This window comes from Labrus mixtus, chromosome 20, assembly GCF_963584025.1.
Source record: "Labrus mixtus chromosome 20, fLabMix1.1, whole genome shotgun sequence".
Taxonomy (NCBI): Eukaryota; Metazoa; Chordata; class Actinopteri; order Labriformes; family Labridae; genus Labrus; species Labrus mixtus.
The window spans coordinates 8,660,057-8,683,060 of record NC_083631.1 but is presented as its reverse complement, the minus strand read 5'-3'; the positions used below and the strand labels follow the sequence as shown (position 1 = coordinate 8,683,060).

The 23,004-nt window shown below is 39.4% G+C and overlaps 1 long non-coding RNA gene and 2 gene segments (V, D, J or C); 2 read left to right on the top strand and 1 right to left on the bottom strand.

The window, feature by feature from the left end:
- Positions 1-242: 242 nt before the first annotated feature.
- LOC132954550 (uncharacterized) lies at positions 243-6,219 on the bottom strand. The gene is made up of 3 exons (XR_009665780.1): positions 6,141-6,219; positions 3,474-3,545; positions 243-740 (listed from the first exon to the last, which is right to left on the bottom strand). It is a non-coding gene; the product is annotated as an uncharacterized LOC132954550 (long non-coding RNA).
- A 3,387-nt stretch (positions 6,220-9,606) lies between these two features.
- On the top strand, positions 9,607-10,084 carry LOC132954558 (immunoglobulin heavy variable 3-7-like). The segment is given in 2 exon segments: positions 9,607-9,689; positions 9,780-10,084. Coding segments are annotated over 2 exon segments (345 nt in total).
- An 8,553-nt stretch (positions 10,085-18,637) lies between these two features.
- LOC132995301 (Ig heavy chain V region 5A-like) lies at positions 18,638-19,346 on the top strand. The segment is given in 2 exon segments: positions 18,638-18,730; positions 18,825-19,346. Coding segments are annotated over 2 exon segments (372 nt in total).
- The last annotated feature ends 3,658 nt before the right edge of the window (positions 19,347-23,004 follow it).

Here is a 23,004-nt window from a genome sequence, read left to right as displayed (position 1 = left end):
ATGCCAAGCCCCCTCCCTCTGGGTCCTTGCTTGACCCCTTTGCAGTGTCAACATAAACCAGGGACAAGTAACAACCAAACATCCTCACACATATAGGAGAAATATTCTTCCTACAACTACTCATGAGGCACCATTGAGCAAGGTACTCAACCACAAACTGCCCAGTGGCCGTCAGCAGAGGGCTGTGGTTGTAGCGAGCAGCCCCCAGCCTCACATGCAATATAACTGAATACAACCCTATATCAGCTTGTCCTGGAAATAAAGATTGATCTTGATGTCTTACCCTAACTTAGTGCAATTAGGAGAAGCAAAGTGTTGAGCATTCAGATACAATGTGCCCGTAACATTTTATTATTTATTATTTTATTAGAGAGATATTAAAGACAAAGAATTGATTAAGAGTCATAAAAGAAAAATGTTGAGTGATAAAGCAGGGCTTACAAGAAGAGTACACCCTGGTCAGACACCAATCCTGAATGTATCCTCATTGTCATAAACGTGTGGACAATGCTAAAATAAATGGCTTTAGTAGCTATATGCTGTTGGCTTCTAAATATTGGATGTTATTTAATGTGGCAGCAAATTAATTTACCAAACATGCATGTACATTAGCTGTTTAAGACTAAGCTAGGAAAATGAATGATACTAAAATAGACCAACCTTGTTCCACTGTCGATGGTGAACACATCACAGAAGGTGAGACTGGAGTCTGCAAGAAATGTCTTGGAAAAGTTGGCTACCTACAAAAGAAAACAATGCTAATCAAAAATACACCCACTGCATGGAGTAGTCAGAATTCAAAGAGTCTCTGGACAAAATATTGTGGCAGCAACACTGTGAAACTTTAAATATAAAATATAAAAACAAAGCTGTATTCACCGGTCCAAACAATCTGACTCGACAACTAAGCGAATCCATATGCGTTACATATCAAATTAATGATAGCTGTTAGATAATTGCCACAGTGAGCCTGTACGCTGTCATTAAAAGAACCCCTGCTATTTCTTTACTTTGTAGTGTGTTTTTTCATTTCTCAGGTGCTTATTGAAATAAAAACATAGGTCATAGAGTGTTGTAGTCAAGACCACACTAACCGAGACCAAGACATTTAAGGATCGAAACCGAGTCAAGACTAAGACCAAGGCAGGGCCAGACCAAGACCATAAATATGAATGAAAAATCATTATCTTGCGTGCAGGGGGCTTGTCACTCATTTAGATCGTAACACCGGGTAGGTTGCAGCTGTAGCCAGGGGAAAAATAAAACTACAAATGATCTGAAGATATTTGTTCATAAGAGGTGTTTTCCTTCTAATCACAGTAATGACTTGGAAAGATAGCCTGTCAGTGGTGGTCTGGACCAGTCTTGATTTAAAATCCAGAGTCTGTCCAGTCTGGGACCCGAGACAAGACCGAGTAAAAATGCTCATTTCATTACATTTTTTCAACATACCCCACGTCAACAAAGACATAGTAAAAGAGACAACCCAAATGTATGACTCATAGAACTGTAACAGCTATAACATCTTGATTTAAAAACAAATCTAAAATGTTTTTGTACTTGCACAAAACATTTGGATTACATATAAATATTGCATGAGTATTCGTTGAAAAACTTGCCTTGCTTGTGTCTTTTCATCCTCTCCATCTTTGTTGAAAATACTGAACAAGAGTGTCAAGTATTTTACTGCCACCAAGCAACGGATGTATTTTCTTGCACTCAGTGTGTCACTGAATTGCATTTGTGGAAAAACACATTCCATGAGTGACCTTTGTTGTTTGCTTATTCCCAGAGAGGATCTAACCAAGTTCACTCCTGTATTTATGACAATGGAAAAGACACGTCTACATCTGCAGAAATACCTCAAGTTATTTTGATAAATTAATGAAACAGCTATTTTGAAGTCTTCACTCCAAGCGCACTCTCTGGACGTCTGCAGAAAGTTTGCTTTAGGCCTGCCGTAGAAAAGATGATTTGCACGCTTGGATAGACCCCCCAGGCACTCGAAAATGTACATACAAAGTCTGCAAGTCAGCAAGCATTGGATGAAATTGGACATTTGAACTCAACTTTTAATCATGGAACATCACCTGGACAGTAAAGCATTGTCATGTTTTCATCAACATCATTGGGTCTACAACCACATGGCCATTGTAAACTGAAGGAGTCTAAGAGGAATTTACGAGACAGAGAACAGATAAATGTAATTCAGTCTTACAAAAGATATTGAAAACATGACTGTCTATGCTAGCATGGGGCTACTTGCTAACAACCTGCCATGTGTCTTGGCCTGTGAACTGATTTTGTTGTTTTTTCGAGAGCTTAGCTGGCGATTACGTGTTTTTTGCACTGGCTATAGTTCTACAATTCACTTAGCAGACGCTTTTATCCAAAGCGAGGTACATCAGAGAGTATGTACAACACAAGCAAGGATCTAGAAAACAACGGAACAATGTCAGTAAGAGCAAACGATCAGCTTTGAGTCAGATTGGACACACAGGAGCTGACAGGCATTGCAAAGAGGCAAAGCACAACATTGACGACAGTTCTTGAGAGCTCTGATCAGCATAGAAAACATCTTCAAATCATCATTATCAAACAAAACCAACATCAATACCATTATTGGCATCATTATGTTTATTTCTATGATTTCAGAGAAAGAAAGGCTCAACTCACCTGAGCATGCCACACATGTGTTCCAGACGGACGGTTAGTTTTCCTATGAAGGATTTTGGCTTTTTTTTTACAAAGATACACAACGCACTCATGCTTCCTCTCAATATTTGATCAAATTTCAAGTTTAATACTCCAACTAGAAGCTGCATCATTGTTCGTCTGAGTGTCTGTCAGTCCTTTTCAAGTGTTACTTACCTTTACGGAAGGTGGACTTGTGAGGAAGATAAGTTGCATGTTTTTTATGTTATGTGAGAGAGTCCAGATAAGCTCTAGTTAAGTCGTGTAGTGATCCAATGAATTATGTTGGGAACAGTAAGTGAGTAAAGCGCCTGTTTTACGCAGCATTACTATGAAGCCACACAACCATTCTCCACTAGCTACAAAGTTTTCTAGTGAGAAGCCTAAGACAAACTGATTCATCTACAAGGTCTTCAATCTACAGCTCAGAGGGCCAAAGTGACAGGACTCTCCGTGCTGTTCTAGTTAATAATCAAATTAATATAATAATTATTCGTTGGGGGGCACCGATAGCCTAGTGGTTAGTGTGCAAACCCCATGTACGGAGGCTATGGTTCGAATCCGACATGTAGCTCCTTTCCCGCATGTCATTCCCCACTCTCTCTCTCTCCAATTTCTGACTCTTTCCACTGTTTCCTATATCTAAATAAAGGTATAAAATAAATATATCATGATTTGTTGACTAGCAGACGCCAAGCCTAGAATAAAGACTACTAGTCGACTAGAAAACTATTTAGAGGTGTCAGCCCTACATACTAACACACACCTTCGTTATGTACCTCTGGATGTTTGAGTAAGCGTCCAATTCCACCTCTCCATGTTGCTGGTCCTTTCCCACCACACGCTCGGCTCTGATGAACACAAACAATCAGAGTAGGATAATCAAACAGAGGGAAGAAATCTGGAGAAAGACCTCCTTGTCTTAATATCCAAAATTATCGTCACATCAGAGCTCCAGAGTTTCTATCTATCCTGACCATATGTGTACAACTCCTTGTATGGGAATTATTTGACTATTGTGACTGAAATAAATAATAATAATAAAAAGAGTTATGAGTTCATCATAAACCAGTTTATGATCAGAGAGAGCAACGCATACTCTGCTTCCTCAGAAGTTCACAGGACAACTTGGGTGAAATATCTCTTGATTTTTAAACTAAATATTTAAAAAACGATGGCAGATTTTCCAACAGCTTCCAGGCTAGGTGACCTTAAACTCCTGTCAATGCTTAATATATTACTGCAGAGCTGGGCATCTTGGACACACTTTTTATGACGGTTTAGACTGCATTATCAATTATATACGTTGTTTTCTATCAGGTACGATTTTGGCTGGTGTGGATACCCTCTATTCATGTTCCACAGTAAAGTTAGTTTAATGTTGTAGGGCTGTCACCATTAACTAGTAAATTGTGATTAATTAAGGTCTGAAATGAAGGCATCATTACGTTTTTTAAAGCACATGCTATTTTGTCCCTTTAGCCTCCCCGTAGATAGTCGTCCTCAGTGTCTCCCTGTAGTCTCAGTGATGTAAAAGAAGGACACTGCTGCATCTTTGAATGTCTCATTTCACTTCAACAAACTCTCAGACAGCTCAGCTGACGAGTCCAAAGTAATATCCACCTTATGACATCACACATTGACCTTATGACATCACACATTGACCTTATGACATCACACATTGACCTTTGTTGCCATTCCTTTGAGCTGTTTGACGTCAGTTTGCGATCCCTAACCACTTACTGTTTCCGTGCTTAAGTTCATGTTGTAACCTTCCATCTACCAGAATGGTCTTACTTTTTTTTCAAAACAAAAGGATTGAATTCAATCAGCAAGTAGAGTATTCTCAGCTAAAGAGAGTACAGAAATTCAAAATAAAAGTTAGCATTTTTGTAAATGCGAAAATGGAATTTCGAACATGTGATTAAAAATGCAATTAATCGCGATTAACTATTGAAATGTTTTGATTAATAAATGTAATCCTTTACATACACTATTTATAAAAATAGAAATAGTGTAAATAATTTTCCCTCTTTTTTGAGGTAACTGGAGTGACAGTCTCACAGGACATCTACCAGGACTAATTGGCTAGTTTCATTCATTTTATTCATTTAGCATTGGATTTAACTAAACATAATCAAATAACAGAAGCTCAAATGTATTTATGAAGGTAAAATGTGGAGAAAAAAACTCTACTAAGGATTAATGAGCACTTTACTATAGCTGTTACACTCTGGATTACAGATCTTATCATCCAGATGTGAGAAAACTTGTTAGACACAAACCACACATCCTCATGACTATTATTTTATTTTTTTCAGAATACTGTTTACAGTGTAAACCTTAGCTTTGTAGCATGTCAGTAACCATCACATGAACACATACAGTACAACATAGCTAAATATAATAAATGTTTAACCACAACTGACTCACCACTTCTACTTGGTGTGAAGAAAAACGTAAACAGAAGATGCTAACTCCTCCACGAACCTTCCTCTCATCGCTCATTCCTCTCGTCCCGACGATATTAAAACTTAGAAATGTGTTTTTCTTCTTCTCTTACAGAAGAGATGCTATGCTTACATCTGGTAGATAACGACCTGTTCAGTCTCGGACCTCATGGGATACCGTGTGACGACAGAGGGCTTCAGGTGTGGTCGTTCATTAGCGATCAACTTCTGCGCGGTCAAAACTTAATGTGTTACATTATTTACAGTCCGACAAGAAACTTGTGATGCGATAATGGAGACGGACTTCCACAGATGATGTCAAAGAGTGGATTGTTTACTGGGCTTTGTCTACAGATATGATTTTATGGAGATTAATGAAGCTAAATCATTTTCATTGTCTTTTTTTATATAGGATCTGTAAATTAAGATCATGTTATTGGACATCATCCACCTGTGTTGACCAAAGGTGTTGACCGGAAGCAGAGGAGGAGGGGTGTGGTCATACATACAATTATTTATTCAATCCATTCTTCCTCTGTTCACCAAAGTGCTTTACAGCCCACACAGAAATACTGTTTGCAAATAAATGACAAATGATCATTTGTTTCAGAATTGTTCCAATTCTAAATTTTGACTGTAAATGCTTATCAGTTCCAAATATCCGTTGTCAGTCTTGTGAACTACTAATATTGGTATCAACCCTGAAAAAACAGCATCAGCCCTGGAAAACCAATATCGGCCGCCCCCCCTATAAGAGATGTCATTATCCTGTGTACATTTCTTTAACTGTAAAAATTAAAACCACGCAGAGAGTGGAATTACGAAGTGCAGGAGCAAGAGGTCACTGCAGCAAAGGGTGAAGCCTCACCAGCCTGTGAGGAGAGAAAGGAAGACCCGGCTGGAGTGCTGGTCCATCCAATAGGGAACGACCTTGGAAGGTAGCATGCCCAGTGCATCCTGGGAGTTATTTGAACCCTTTTGGCAGAAGAAAATGACCTTGCCCTTTCTCTGGAATTTATCTGGCTAAGTAGCACCTACTCGACATGTCTCCCCTTTTATGACAAGTCCATCTTCCCATCGACAAATTTCTTCTTTAACAGGCTGTTACATCGAGAGATTAAAGTTGAATATTAACGATCAGAGCATAAGAGTTAAAAAATGAATAATGTAGTTTTTGTTATAAAACCACTAGAGTGCTGTCAGTGTCAATTATTTAAGGTTGACATTCAGATCTTCTGTTCTCATTGATCTAAATCCATTTAGGCAAAGCACTCTGATGAAGTTTTTGCATTTAGTCAAACAGGTTTCAGTTCCTCTGCAGCTGGTTTCCACTAAAGGCTGTGGGAGTTTCTCTAAATGTCTTTGTGCTCAAACATCTGCAAACACTGAAACAAAACTGTCAGAATCCAGAGTGTCAATGCAAATCTGCAGCGTTAGGCTTTCTACACGACCACAGCTGCACTCACTGGACAACGAGTACAAACAGGAGGAACACAAAAGCTTAAAAAATGTTCTGCTTCTATAACACAAAACGTTAAAATCGCTCATAGGTTGTAACTTATTCATAAGTTACACACGTTGATATTTATCACGATATCAACCATGACTATGCTGCTAACGGTTCATGAATAAAGTTCATATCAATTCAGCTGGCAGTTAAACAGTTAGCAAGACATGGAAAGTATTTTTCAGAAAATACAATTTTCTTGATTTGAAAAAACAACAACAAAGAAACTCAGCATGACTCCATGATTGTGTTGAGATAAATAAATTGCACCCAAAAGCATGTTTAACACAAAAAAAAGAAAAACATTCACACCAATTGCAGGCATAGTGTAAGAGCTAAAAGTGGGGGTCTCTTGTACTACCACTTACTGTACTGCTTTATGTTGACTGTGGGTGTCACTGTAAGACTTCTGCTCAGGTATGCATATTAGAAAGACTCTAAGTCAGGTGTGTGATCCAGGAAGGTTTCTGAACGTGAGGTTTGCTGCTACTGTGAGTTTGGGGAAGTTTGTTTGGCTCAGTGATGGACTTTAATTCACATTGTTGCATGTTTGGATCAATGAACTGTTCTAACCACAACCCGGTGTGGCTGTCAGTCATTTGTAAAGGTTGAGTGCAAACTAAGGAAAAGCGTGTCAGTCAGGTCACTCCTTGATCAAGCATCTCAACAACTCAGTACTAGACTGACCTCCTTTACACACAGCATTAAGTTCAAACTATATAAAATGGAAAATATTGACTTCAAAACTTCAAACCTACATCACTAATCTGTTTTACAAAACAGTGAAATAACATAATCTTCTTCTGGTGGGTTTTATGGCAGTTATGAAATTGTTAAGTGCTGCATTACCGCCATCTACTGGACAGAGTGAGTGCTTCCTTTTAATGTCCATTCTATAACTCGGACACAACTGAGTTTGCACAAGTCCTTCCCTCAGTGTGAAATCAAGTTTGTCTCCTTCTTCCGGAAAACTTTTGGCACTATCCGGCACCATCTTAATACGTTCTGACTTACAACAGCGATACCCGCAGCACAATTTAACCTGACAACAAAAATCATTGAAATACAAAACTTCTCATGAAAAGAGAGCAGTATCAGAAAAAATAGTTCAAATGTTGGTGTTTGTGTAAAGAAAGTGACTTGTTTCTCAGATTTTCTCTGAGGTGGAGTCAATGCAAATCTCCGATGTGTTCCTCCTCTACTTATGTGAAAGCAGAGAGGACGACAGAGAACAGTGGACACACAGTTGAACATGATGGACTATAGGACAGGACTGCTGCTTTTTACTGTCTGCTGGGCAGGTGATGATCATCACTCATCTTTACTCTAAAAAGTGTTCTGAAAGTGTCACATCTGATGGTTTTCTTTTCTGTCTCTTCAGGTGTTGATGGTCAGACTCTGACAGAATCTGAACCAGTGGTTAAAAGGCCTGGAGAATCCCACAGACTGACCTGTTCAGTCTCTGGATTCACATTCAGCGACTACTGGATGGCTTGGGTCAGACAGGCTCCTGGAAAAGGACTGGAGTGGATCGCTATTATCAGATATGACAGTGCTAGCATCTACTACTCTAATTCAGTCAAAAGCCGGTTCACCATCTCCAGAGACAACAGCAGACAGCAGCTGAATCTGCAGATGAACAGTCTGAAGACTGAAGACACTGCTGTGTATTACTGTGCCAGAGACCCACAGTGACACAACCCATCAGTAGAGTTGAACAAAAACCCCTCAGAGCCTGAACACCAGTAACATGAAGCCACCAGAGGAGGAGCCCTCACACCAATCATGATCATAACACCAATAAAACTGACAGCAGTATATTAAGGATATTAATACAAATCCAATCGTACTACTCAATCTCATCTCATTTAAATAAAAAAATCAGAAACATTCATTAGCTTGAAGGAAGAACAAGCTGGGAAGAAATTCAGAACAGACGTCATGTTTTATAAGGGGGTTTTCTTGGTCTCTGTGAGATAGGACAGCTTTAGAGAAACAGGAAATGTGGGGATGCTTCAGGATCACGGGTCAAACTCTGACAAGTACAGCAAGGACAATAGCCATACAGGACGCCTGCTCTACCAACTGAGCTGAACAGGTGACACCGGATGTCAAGTTTTGCCAGTCCAGGACATAAATAGAAAGGTGAAGTTTCCATGATTTATCAAATACTTAATGCTAAAAAATCAGAAAACCATCCTTTTCAATCTGCTTCTAAGGCCCGTCACTCTAATAGAACAGGACTTTACATAAGTGGTTCTTAAGATTAAGATTTACTTTTATTGATCCCCGTGAGGGGAATTTTCAGTTTTTACACTCTGTAAGTCATGAACACACATAATACACACACACATGCAGAAACAGGATCCTATGGACATGCACTAATGGAGAGAAGCCAGAGTGGTGGGCGCTCCTGAGCTGATGGTGGAGAGGGGGTTAGGTGTCTTGCTCAAGGGCACCTTGGCAGTGCTCAGGAGGTGATCTGGCACCTCTCCAGTTACCAGACCAACTTCCATATTTTGGTCCACACTGGGACTTGAACCAGTGACCCTCCGGTTCCCAACCCAAGTCCCTACAGACTGAGCTGCTGCCGCCCTTCACCTTTTACTTTCTATTGATTCATATTTGTAGAGTGGCATATAATACAAGTTTATCACAGTTTACTTCTGGACTAGATAACAACTAAGCGTCTCTACTTTGGATCTCACATGCTAAAACTCTAACACACACTAAAGTAAACAGTGTGTTACATCAATATTTTCTAACAGGAATTTTGGAGAACCTCAGGGTTCTGTTCTTGACTTTCTGCTTTTCCTTTATGTATGACAGTCTGTCCTGGGACCTCTTTCTCTGACTCTATTGGCTCCAGTCAGACCATCATTGATGCTTCATATGTTTGATTGTATGCAAACTCAGTGAGCTTCCTTGTTACTCAGTTATAAAAACTTCCCATCAGGCCGTCAGTGGAGTTCACAGCACGTCACTTTCAACATCAACCATGTTTTCTGTAGCTCTGCTGCTGCTGCTGGCAGCTGGATGTGAGTCTGTCTGCATCTGTCAAAGTCAACAGTTCTTCTTCTGCAGTTTAACTTGATCATTTCTTACTAAACATGTTCTCTTTTTAACAGGTGTGAAGTGTGAACAGTTGACACAGCCAGCCTCTGTGACTGTGCAGCCAGGTCAGAGTCTGACCATCACCTGTCAGGTCTCTTATTCTGTTAGCAGCTACTGGACAGCCTGGATCAGACAACCTGCAGGGAAAGGACTGGAGTGGATCGGTCACAAACATGGATCCACCGCATACTACAAAGATTCACTGAAGAACCAGTTCAGTATCGACTTAGACTCCTCCAGAAACACAGCGACTCTGAACGGACTGAATATGCAGCCTGAAGACACTGCAGTGTATTACTGTGCCAGAGACCCACAGTGACACAACCCAACAGTAGAGCTGAACAAAAACACCTCAGAGCCTGAACACCAGTAACATGAAGCCACCAGAGGAGGAGCCCTCACACCAATAATGATTAACACCAAGCACTGAACCAGGGGAACAGAGACTTTTCCATTGCTGCCCCTCTCTCTCTGGATCTCTCTCCTCAAACACACCTGAGACTTTACTGACCTGCCACAATTCAAATCACTGATAGAAACATTATAAACACTGCTTTAGATTGCTAATGTTTCTTTTTGTACCATTGTTTAAAAGTGTTTTTCTTTAAATGTGACTCTGTAAATCAAATAAATCAAATGTATTATAATTATTTTTATACATATTAAACACCAGTTCACTTTTACAGTAAGGAGAAAAACAGCTGTAAGACATTATGAAAATACCTTTGTTTTCAACAGAATAACTCACAATTATCAGGATCACATTCACATTAGTAACTGAACCAGAGGTCTTTAGCTTCCTCTATGGAGATCTTATTCTATCAAACTATAAGAAAATGAGATTTTAAAACCACTGTTGTTCTCTGATACCCTGAGCCCATGTGACAAAATCCTCCCATGAATGTTGAGAACAGAAGACACCATCAAAGAACATGATGGGGATTAACTTCCTGTTAGATGTGAATATTTTTTGTACATGTGATCACAGATGTTACTGTATGTTCCCTAACTGTTAAAAAGTAGAGCTGTGTGTTATTCTGCTTTGTGTTATTACTGATTGGCTGCCTCAATTGAGATACCGAAAAAAATAAACAAACGATTAAAAACTTAAAAGGACACTTGTGTTTAGAATTTAATTCCAAAAGTAAAGAAGTGATATCCAAATGAAATGACTTTCTTCTCTATCTGAGGAGGAGTCAATGAAAATCTCTGATGTGTTCCTCCTCTACTTATGTGAGAGCAGAGAGGACGACAGAGAACAGTGGACACACAGTTGAACATGATGGACTATAGGACAGGACTGCTGCTTTTTACTGTCTGCTGGGCAGGTGATGATCATCACTCATCTTTACTCTAAAAAGTGTTCTGAAAGTGTCACATCTGATGGTTTTCTTTTCTGTCTCTTCAGGTGTTGATGGTCAGACTCTGACAGAATCTGAACCAGTGGTTAAAAGGCCTGGAGAATCCCACAGACTGACCTGTTCAGCCTCTGGATTCACATTCAGCAGCTACCGTATGAGCTGGGTCAGACAGGCTCCTGGAAAAGGACTGGAGTGGATTGCTTATATAAGCACTGCCAGTACACCAATCTATTACTCCTCATCAGTCCGGGGCAGATTCACCATCTCCAGAGATGACTCCAGCAGTAAACTCTATCTTCAGATGAACAGTCTGCAGACTGCAGACACTGCAGTGTATTACTGTGCCAGGAGAGACACAGTGAGAGACAAGAGCAGGAGAGTCGTACAAAAACTACTTCCTCTATTTTCCACCATCACGGGGAACACTCATATTTATCAGCACTGATACTGTTATCTACTGGAAGAGATGAAAATTCAGTTTCGACCTACATAATTAAACCTTGGTAGTAATGTTTGCAGACTTTGCAAAACACTACTTCTGTTTTTATTCAATGCAGCTGATTAAATTCTTTGTATCTGTTTGGAGAAACTGTGTCTACATATGGTTTGAACTCCAAGCATACAGTAGAGATCAACACGTGGACGAAACATGTAAAGATTTAAAATATTCAACCCTAATATGAAGATAGTACACCAACATTATTAATGAGTAATTATATATAATCACATCCACACAATATGAATTAACATAAGAAGAGTAGAAAAGCTCTTTCTAAAAGCATTTCCTTATCACCTATTTATTGATTGTTGCTGCTCTCTTTGATAAGATTAATCCTAAAATGAATGAAACCAGTTATTAGTAAACACTTTCAACCAATCTGATCCTACAGTATGATCACATATATTATATCTGTTATCATATGTAAAGCAGAGATGATTTCCAGTCATCTTTTCACTCTGCAGATATAAAAACAGTGAACAGACTCTTCTATTGGCTCCAGTCAGACCATCATTGATGCTTCATATGTTTGATTGTATGCAAACTCAGTGAGCTTCCTTGTTACTCAGCTATAAAAACTTCCCATCAGGCCGTCAGTGGAGTTCACAGCACGTCACTTTCAACATCAACCATGTTTTCTGTAGCTCTGCTGCTGCTGCTGGCAGCTGGATGTGAGTCTGTCTGCATCTGTTAAAGTCAACAGTTCTTCTTCTGCAGTTTAACTTGATCATTTCTTACTAAACATGTTCTCTTTTTAACAGGTGTTAAGTGTGAACAGTTGACACAGCCAGCCTCTGTGACTGTGCAGCCAGGTCAGAGTCTGACCATCACCTGTCAGGTCTCTTATTCTGTTAGCAGCTACAGGACAGCCTGGATCAGACAGCCTGCAGGGAAAGGACTGGAGTGGATTGGAATGAGATACACTGGAGACACTTACTACAAAGATTCACTGAAGAACCAGTTCAGTATCGACTTAGACTCTTCCAGAAACACAGCGACTCTGAACGGACTGAATATGCAGCCTGCAGACACTGCAGTGTATTACTGTGCCAGAGAGCCACAGTGACACAACCCATCAGTAGAGCTGAACAAAAACCCCTCAGAGCCTGAACACCAGTAACATGAAGCCACCAGAGGAGGAGTCCTCACACCAATAATGATTAACACCAAGCAGGGAACCAGGGGAACAGAGACTTTTCCATTGCTGCCCCTCTCTCTCTGGATCTCTCTCCTCAAACACACCTGAGACTTTACTGACCTGCCACAATTCAAATCACTGATAGAAACATTATAAACACTGCTTTAGATTGCTAATGTTTCTTTTTGTAACATTGTTTAAAAGTGTTTTTCTTTAAATGTGACTCTGTAAATCAACTAAATCAAATGTATTATAATTATTTTTATACAGACTGACATGTTATGCCTATCGGTTTACAATGAGCAGCCACCATATGAGCTGGGTCAGACAGGCTCCTGGAAAAGGACTGGAGTGGATCGCCTGGGTTGAGAATGATAATAACAGAAAAAGCTACTCTCAGTCAGTTACAGGCCGGTTCACCGCCTCCAGAGACAACAGCAGACAGCAGGTGTATCTGCAGATGAACAGTCTGAAGACTGAAGATTCTGCTGTTTATTATTGTACCAGAGACCCACAGTGACACAGGAGGAAGTAACGCTGTACAAAAACTCAACGTGTCAAACAGTACTCTCTCTGTGTTTTTTATTTATAGAATAAGCTTCAGTTTGATGTGAAAAAAATAATGCATCTCTGGTATTCTTCCACATTTTATTCAAGTAGTGTGAAAACATCAAATATTTAGTGGATCTGATTATAAACGTGAATCTGCTTGTTTGAAGCAGCTGGTCCTTGTAACTTTTAACTCAGGGAATGTGTCTGTCTCTCCTTGATTGATAAAAAGGGAGATTTTAACACCTATTAAAATTATGTATTCAAGAGACGTTTGAAATATCAACGCTCTGAGGATTTTCATTTTCTACGCACACACTTAAAACAAAATAGTGATAATAGGCCATGTTTACACAACAATGATTTCATCCTAGTAATAATTACCATAGACACCAGCCTGGTAAAAAAAACATTTTTTAAATCACTTACTCAAACCCGAAGCCCCCCATGAACGATGAGGCATCACTCAGAGAGAGTGTTATACGTATAGGGAGGGGTGGGTCAGAGTAACTCTGCTGCAGAATGAGCATGTTTAGACGACCTGCAGAAAAGATCATGTTGGGGCTTTAAGCAGTGATGCAACCAAAAGAACAAATAGACTGCTGTGTATTACTGTGTGAGATTTACCCACTGATAAAAGAGGCCAGAAGAAAAATAAAACCTGACGAAATGCATTTTTACAAACTCCAACTACGGTGGCCCTGAAGTGCAAAACACAACAACAAATAAGAAAACAAAAACACAAATCACAAAACACAACGTCAAATAAGAAAACACAACCACAAATCAAAAAACACAACAACAAATCAAAAAACACAACCACAAATCAAAAAACACAACCACAAATCAAAAAACACAACAACAAATCAAAAAACACAACAACAAATCAAAAAACACAACGACATTAACTTTAACCGGAAAAGGTAGGTACCTGCAGTCGACAAGCATCGTCGCTGATTGGACGAACGCAATGTCCGTCTTTTTAACCGGAAGCATGCTGCTTCCGCGAGTTGATTTCAATACATGAGCGAAACCGGAGAATCAGACTCTCTACTCTCAGAGAATATTTTGATGCAGGCCATACATATGAGGTAATATTGGATATGCTGTCAACCTTTCACAACATTCATATGAGTATCCGTACGCTAAAGACACGTTTAAAAGAAGCAGGTTTGTACAGACGACGGAACTATTCTCCACTAGCCGAGGTTCAGACTGAGCTGCAGGGCAACTCTTCGGCTATCGGACTATGTGGCAAGTTCTTCAACAAAAACACAAACTACGTGTGAAACGAGAAGTAGTAATGAGCTTGTTGAAACAACTAAATCCACATGGGACGGCTTTGAGAACACGCCGGAGGTTTACAAGACAGACATATCATTCCATGGTTCCGAACTACAGATGGCATGCAGATGGCTATGACAAACTGAAACCCTTTGGATCGGCCCTCTCAGGATGTATAGATGGCTTTTCAAGAAGAATAATGTGGCTTCTTTGTGGAAATACTAACAACAACCCATCTGTCATCGCTCACAATTATATTAATTGTATATTAAAAGTGTTGGTGTGATCCCAATGAGATTCAGAACTGACCTCGGAACAGAAAATGGGATAATGGCAGCAATACAATGTGCCCTCCGCCATGCACATACGGACTACTATGGAGGCTCGTCAAGCCACAGTTACAGCTCATCAACAGGGAATCAGCGTATCGAGTCATGGTGGTCCTTTTTCAGAAGAGGAAGGTATGTAACTATGTATTGCCTAGTGATCAGATCAAACTGAGAAGTGGTGACTATTACGAATTATTGTTTTCAGACCACTCTGATGCTGATAACATTCCTCATCTCAGCCTTCTAGATTATTCAATCAATTCAAAATTTCTCCTTGTGTGTAAAAAAACAACAACAACTTTGCATTTAATGTATTCCTAGGTCTCAGTTTTGGATGGACCTGTTTGGAGACCTAAGAGACTCTGGACACTTCAACGGTTGCCATGAACACCAGTGCTTACTGAGAATCTGCTTCAGTAATGTTCTGCAGAAAGACCTGGATGAATGTATGGACCTCTGGAACAAGGAAGATTCGACCATCCAGACTTGCCTCATGTCCTGGAGGGATTCCAAACGATTTGTTGCCTCACAGATAATCCACATCAACTCAGAGTTAAATGATCATAAACTGAATATTGTATTATAACAAATTGCACTGCACTCGTAACTGTATTTGGATTATTGTATATTTTTGTAAATTATATTATTTAATATAATTTATAGGCTAGTTGTCCTGCCTTTGTTTACTTTCACATTTCTGTATCAACAAGCAAACACATCTTATTAACTATGGCCATTTCAAACTACATTTCTAATATCTTGGTAAAAACCCTTTCATAATTCTATAATTGTCTGAATTTTCAGGTTTGGTTCAAGGGACTGTGGATTTGCTGTTGAAGACAGGGAACTAAATGTGTTTCAGGAGACCAGGCAAACAATTGATTCATGCTGTGACCCAGACATTCAGGTTCATCTACAGCAGGCTGTGGAACAATAAATGGATTACAGCAGCCACAAAATAGCTGGGCTATAGATGTGGACTATACTGAAGCCCTTACCACATATTCCATGTTACAGTAAACCTATAGCTGAGAAAAAAATGCATACATTACTGATTGGACTGTAAGTGCTTATATTTTGGGAACTACTGAGTCTTAATTGTGAACTGACATATAAGTGACATAAAGGGTTTTAATTGTTAATAAAAAGATGATCTACCAAAATTCTCAAATGTGGTACTTTCAATTTTCAGGTTTGGTAACTGGAATTCTTGCAAGCACAAAATATTTTATTCTGTGTGAACTGATATCATTATTTACACTACATGTAGAACATCTAGTAGACAGTTTCCTTGTATAGTATGCCATGTTAACAGCAGATACTGTGCATTAATGCTACAGAAGTCACAAGCGAAATAATTCACAACACAATTGACATCTGTACATACCAGTATTTTACTGTCATAAAGGTATTTGTTTTATTTATTGAAAACCAACATCTGTTGCTGGAAAAAAATGCAGAATACATCATATTTGTTAGTAAATACACTGTCATAGCATTTTTTTCGAATGAGAGTAAGCCATGAAAACAAAGAAACAGCAAAATAAAAAACAAGGAGCTAAAATCAGGACAAGAACTGTGAAGTGTGAACCGTCTCCAAGGTTTGAAAACATCTAAATACATTAACAGATAAGGGGCCCGTTTCTGAAAGAAGGTTGAACAAACCCTCAGTCTAACCCTGAGCTCTGAGTTGATTTACTCTCAGATGGGAAACTCTGAGTTTTCAGTTTCAGATCAGCAGATTTTAATTTGTTAAATAAACGCTGAGTATGTCCACTCGGTGTTCAGCGCGTGCACCACAACGATAAAAAGCCAACATGAATGGAGCCCCGATACTACGATTCACCATGGCAACAGGTGACAAAAAAAGAGATCCTCCTACTTTAATCATCTCAAAATACATCAATATCTTCATGTGGCCACAGGCTACGGCGAATATGAACAGGTTTTAAGAAGGAAAAAAAAGTAAAACTGCTGCAGCGCAGCGGCAAAGGAGAGAGAAGTGGTGTAAGAGAAAATGAATGTAGCCTCTAATTCCCTACGGAGTAATGCAGCCCCTTCATACCGACTTAAAGACATGTTATGTTCGATAAAATACTTTGTTTTATACGTTGTAGTAGGCTATTGCCACCCTAACATATCATATTAAAACAACCTGGATTTTTATTCAGTTACCGTAGTAACTGACTCAGAGGTAAAGTAACCTCTCCCTCTGAAACAGGCTTGTAAGTGACTGCCTCAGAGTCAAACAATGTTTATCAGCAATCACAGGGGATAATACAATCACTCTTAATGGATGTAAAATCTGGTAACCTCTTGCCACGACCACTGCAAAAGTTTGGCCATACCTTTTCTGGAAGCTCTTTGCCACAATTTGGGCAATACATCATGAATTTTAAATCTCTGCTTACTTCGTTGACATTTCTCTGCCTGGCTCCCAAATGCGTATGAAGCATTTACTTCTGGTTAAAAAGACGGACATTGCGTTCGTCCAATCAGCGACGATGCTTGTCGACTGCAGGTACCTACCTTTTCCGGTTAAAGTTAATGTTGTTGTGTTTTGTGATTTGTTGTTGTGTTTTCTTATTTGTTGTTGTGTTTTGTAATTTGTGGTTGTGTTTTGCACTTCAGGGCCACCGTAGCCAACAGAGGGCGATAAAAGATCAAACGTATAATGGCAGAGCATTGTGACAAAGTCTCTTAAAGCTCAATCACAAGAAGGAAACATTCAGCAGCAGTTGATTCGGTGGGTTCATCCTAACTGTTGGTTTTAAATCATAGAGACAATAATAAAAAGCTTTGTGACCTGCAGGCTGTCACTTCATTGAAGCTGGTGACGTCTAAAGTTGTGTTTCTCTCTCGTCAGAATTTAGCTGACAGTAAAACTACTTTGTGACATTAAATACATTGAAAAAAAGATTTATCAAAATGTCTCAAAAAATCCAATCTCCAGTGTTTCAGTATCACGTCCTGGACTGTGACTCGACTTGAAAACAAGCACTGGTGATTCAAACCTGACTTCAGCATTGACTGCATTCAGACTTGGAATTTGAGAAAATGTCTCATATTTATTGATTGAAAAAGACTGTTGATTTTTTTGGTTCTAAAATGTATTCACTTTCAAGCATGTGCTGGCACGAGTGTTCACCTGCATGTGAATATTGTCTCTGTAAGGATGCAGAAAAAGGAAACACAAATTGTGCAGACATCTATCAAGGATTCATCCAGAAAAGTAACTCAGTTAACGGGGTCATGACTCTGACGTGACTCTGTTTCTTTGACTCATACTCCAGATTTGGTGATTCCACAACAACACTGCCTATCTCATTGTTATACCCTTTTGTTTGGCTAAGTTATTTAAACACAGATTAACATCACCATGACAACAGGTAGACATGTTAAATTTGTCTATTGGTGAAACGATCAAATCATGATTGGTAGATATTAATAAAAATCACACCTGTGTCAAATAAGGATAAATAAACAGATACATCTATTATCTAAAAGGTCAACAAAACCATAAAAGGTCAGCACTAACTGTCCCAGAACCAGACAAAATACTTTAGACAATTAAAAAAATCACCCTTCCATCCCATAAACAGAATATGAAGAGATGATGAGAAATACATTTGCTTGCTAGGAGTCGAGCCAAGTCTGTCTCTATGCAAATTGAACTTCCTCACAGTCTGATATAAAGATTCATCATCAGGCTGTGAGTCAGAGAAGAAGAGAAGCTCCATCATGTCAGGTTCAACACCAACCATGTTGTCTGTAGCTCTGCTGCTGCTGCTGGCTGCTGGATCCTGTGAGTCTCACTGAGGCAGACACACTGACAGTATGATCACAGCACAATGACTCTAAACATACTGATTCAATATTCAACATGTTTTCCTCCACAGGTGTGAAGTGTGAACAGTTGACACAGCCAGCCTCTGTGACTGTGCAGCCAGGTCAGAGTCTGACCATCACCTGTCAGGTCTCTTATTCTGTTAGCAGCTACTGGACAGCCTGGATCAGACAGCCTGCAGGGAAAGGACTGGAGTGGATTATAGAAGGTCGTGTGGGATATAGCACATATACCAAAGATTCACTGAAGAACCAGTTCAGTATCAACTTTGACTCTTCCAGCAACACAGTGACTCTAAACGGACTGAATATGCAGCCTGCAGACACTGCAGTGTATTACTGTGCAAGAGAGCCACAGTGAGAGACAATAACAGGAGAACAATACAAAAACTACTTCCTCTTTTGACAGCAAACACTGAACAATAATTTTGTTCAGTGTTTGTTGTCTGTACATTTGTATCACTTGTCTTGTACGTTTACATAATATTATCAATTTCAGTTGAAAACACAGAGTTTAAGAATAAATCAAAGTTGCAATCCCTTTCATATATAATAAAATATATCCTCTAATTTGATTTAAATATTTTGATTGATGTGCTCATTTACACAAAAGGGACCAAATGTGCCTTACATGTATGCAAAGTGACTGATTTAAATTTGTGTAATCAGCACCAGAGCTCAGAGACTTTGTCTGCCTTGCAACACAGGTTTTGGTGATATGAGGATAAGATGGTTTCTTATTGTCTCGTTTGTGCAGATTTTACTGAGCAACATAATTCTTCTTTGATCTTGGTTCAGAGTTCCTCCTTCTTGTGCAGTCTTTTTTTCATTACTTTAGGTTACAATCATATTTGCAACAGTGAAAAAAAACTCAATCACACTATCCTACATTATTCAGTATTAAAACTGAAATAAAAATGTGTCAGGTACTCGTTCTGGAATTTTCCTTGTTCAAATTTAAAAGAACCTTTTTAAAGTCTGAACCTTTTAAATACAATTAAATACAAAACTGACTATTGTTAGAATCATACTGTATGTACATCACCACCAGAAACCTTGTTCATCAGCTAACTTAACAAAGTTGTTTCCTAATTTATATAAAATGGTTATTACGACATGATTTAAATTATGTTAAAATAACTGAAGTTCCACCTTTTCTTTCAACTAGGGAAACAGGGAAAGGAAACATCACAACACGTCCCCATCATTTAGATTTTATAGAAACTAAGTCAGCTGATCTACAACCCTCTGAATGTAAATTGGCCTCCATGTGTTGCCATATAAATAAGTCATGTGTGTATGAGCATCAGTGAGAGGACAGACCAGCCCACATCAGTTCAGCTTCATCATCAGTCATGTTCTCTGCAGCTCTGATTCTGCTGCTGACCGCTGGATCCTGTAAGGAGCTTTTCAACTGTTTAGAAACAACTCGTAATCAGATGGATGATGGAGATAATGATGATTTGTGTTTCCACAGGTGTGCACTGTATCGATCTCATCACACCAGGCTCAATGGTTGTGCAGCCTGGACAGTCTCTGACCCTCACCTGTCAGGTCTCTGGTTACTCTCTGACTGATAACAGCTATGCAACAGGTTGGATCAGACAGCGTGAAGGGAAACCGATGGACTGGATCTGTCATAGGAGGGGTGGTGGAGACTTTTACCAAAATAATGCTCTGAAGAACAAGTTCAGCTACAGGACAGACACGTCTGCTAGAACAGTGACTCTAACAGGACAGAATATGCAGCCTGAAGACACTGCAGTGTATTACTGTGTGAGAAGACCCACAGTGAGAGACAATAACAGGAGAGTCGTACAAAAACAAGTTCCCCTTTTTAAAATAATCCCTTCAAACCTGAACTCTGGTATCACTTGTTTGCCATAATGATTGAGATAAACATTACATGATCTCATGTGACTGACTGGTTATTCCATTTCTCTTAAAATGCATTGGGTTGAGAGAGTGGGGGATGACATGCAGCAAAGGGCAAAGGTTGGATTCAAGCCCATGGCTGCTGTATAATTCCAATATTTGCTACTGCTATATTGTGTATAAGACTAACTGTAATGTCAAAATACCTCCCCAGGGATTAATAGAGTATTTCTGATTCTAATTGATGTAGCAAATGTTTAAAAACATACAAATGTTTTGATCTAGAATAAAATACTTTTAACTCAAACAATACATGTGCAGTTTATTGGATTAACCCTAAAAGATGTTTATCTCCAGGAAGCAATAACTCTGTGGTTCTGTTTCTGGATTTGTAGCAGAACAGAGAAGATGCACCAAGAATAATGTGAAGATAATGCTGACATCTCAACATGAGAAACTAAACATGTTGGAAACAAGTCCTTAAACAATGACTACAACAAAGAATCACTGATGTAAACACACAGTTTATCTTGCAGTGGGCACATACAACCAGAGGAGGAGCCCTCAGACCACCAATGAGTATCATGGAATTACTCTTCTGATTTTTAAACAACACAACTCATAACTGAACCAGAAGACTTTAATGTCCTATATCCGATTTTTGTAATTCAAACTTTCATAAATTCTGGTTTCACTAAGCGACTCAGTAATGTAGAGAAACACTTTTAGAAAAGCTTGGTGAAAGATATAATCTGAAGAACATCATGTGGATCAACTTCCTGATAGACGTGAGTTCTTAGTACACGCGGGCACAGATGTTATGTTCCCAACATGTCGGATAAAGGAGCTGTGTGTTTTTAATTTGCTTTGTGTTATTGCTGAAAGGAAAGCTGTCCACATGGAAATATAAAAACCCCAAAGTTTGCCATCTTGAATGGACACTAATGATTTACTTCTATCTGTGAGGAGGAGTCAATGTAAATCTCTGATGTGTTCCTCCTCTACTTATGTGAGAGCAGAGAGGACGACAGAGAACAGTGGACACACAGTTGAACATGATGGACTATAGGACAGGACTGCTGCTTTTTACTGTCTGCTGGGCAGGTGATGATCATCACTCATCTTTACTCTAAAAAGTGTTCTGAAAGTGTCACATCTGATGGTTTTCTTTTATGTCTCTTCAGGTGTTGATGGTCAGACTCTGACAGAATCTGAACCAGTGGTTAAAAGGCCTGGAGAATCCCACAGACTGACCTGTTCAGCCTCTGGATTCACATTCAGCAGCTACTATATGGCTTGGGTTAGACAGGCTCCTGGAAAAGGACTGGAGTGGATTGCTCGTATAAGCACATCTAGTTCTTATATCTATTACTCCTCATCAGTCCAGGGCAGATTCACCATCTCCAGAGATGACTCCAGCAGTAAACTCTATCTTCAGATGAACAGTCTGCAGATTGCAGACACTGCAGTGTATTACTGTGCCAGAGACCCACAGTGAGAGACAATAACAGGACAGTCGTACAAAAACTACTTCCTCTATTTACCACCATCACTGGCAACATTCAGCGGTCTCAGCACAACTTTATAAAATCATATCGTGAATATCTTTTCCAAGTTGTCCTTCCTTACTTATTTAATGATTTCATCTGATTGTTGTAATCTACACAAAAATAGAGAATAACAAAACAGATTTGAATCCCCTGGCCCTTTAAGAAAAACAATGTAATAAAGACGTTTTACATTTCACAGAATATTTGCTGGTTATGTAAAAAGTTAAATCTGTTTCTAACAATACTGATTAAAGGGGTCATATTTAGATTTTACTGGTTTTATATGCTCTTTTGTGTGTTTTCCAAGTGTCCTGTGCATGTTTAGGCACATCTATGTTTAAAAATTCAAAGTCTGTGGAAACGCAGATTCTCCTACGTCCTCCTGTTAGCTGCAGCATAAGCTGCATGTAACGCTCGGTTCTAGCCCCCCTCGAAAAATGTTTGCCAGTGTGACATCTTGTCAGTGTGATATCACTGATCTAAGCCCATTGGCTCGTTGTGGCAAGCCCAGCAGCTCATGTTGCACGCCCATTAACTTCTGTAGCACGGCCACGATATGCTGTAGCCTGCGGTAGAACAGTAGTACTAAGGTGCTAATGTTTTTGCTCTCCTTGGAGCCAAAGTGGCTGCATTCCCAATATGGTAAAAAGGGCCGGACATTTCCGAGAACCGTGCTGAGCGATTGACCAATTACGGCAGAGCCAACAGGCCGACCAATCAGATCAGACTTGGCACATGTGGGGACTCTGAACATGGGCACTTCAGATCCTTAGAGAGAGAGTCAGAAGCGAGCCGGTGCATGGAGCGG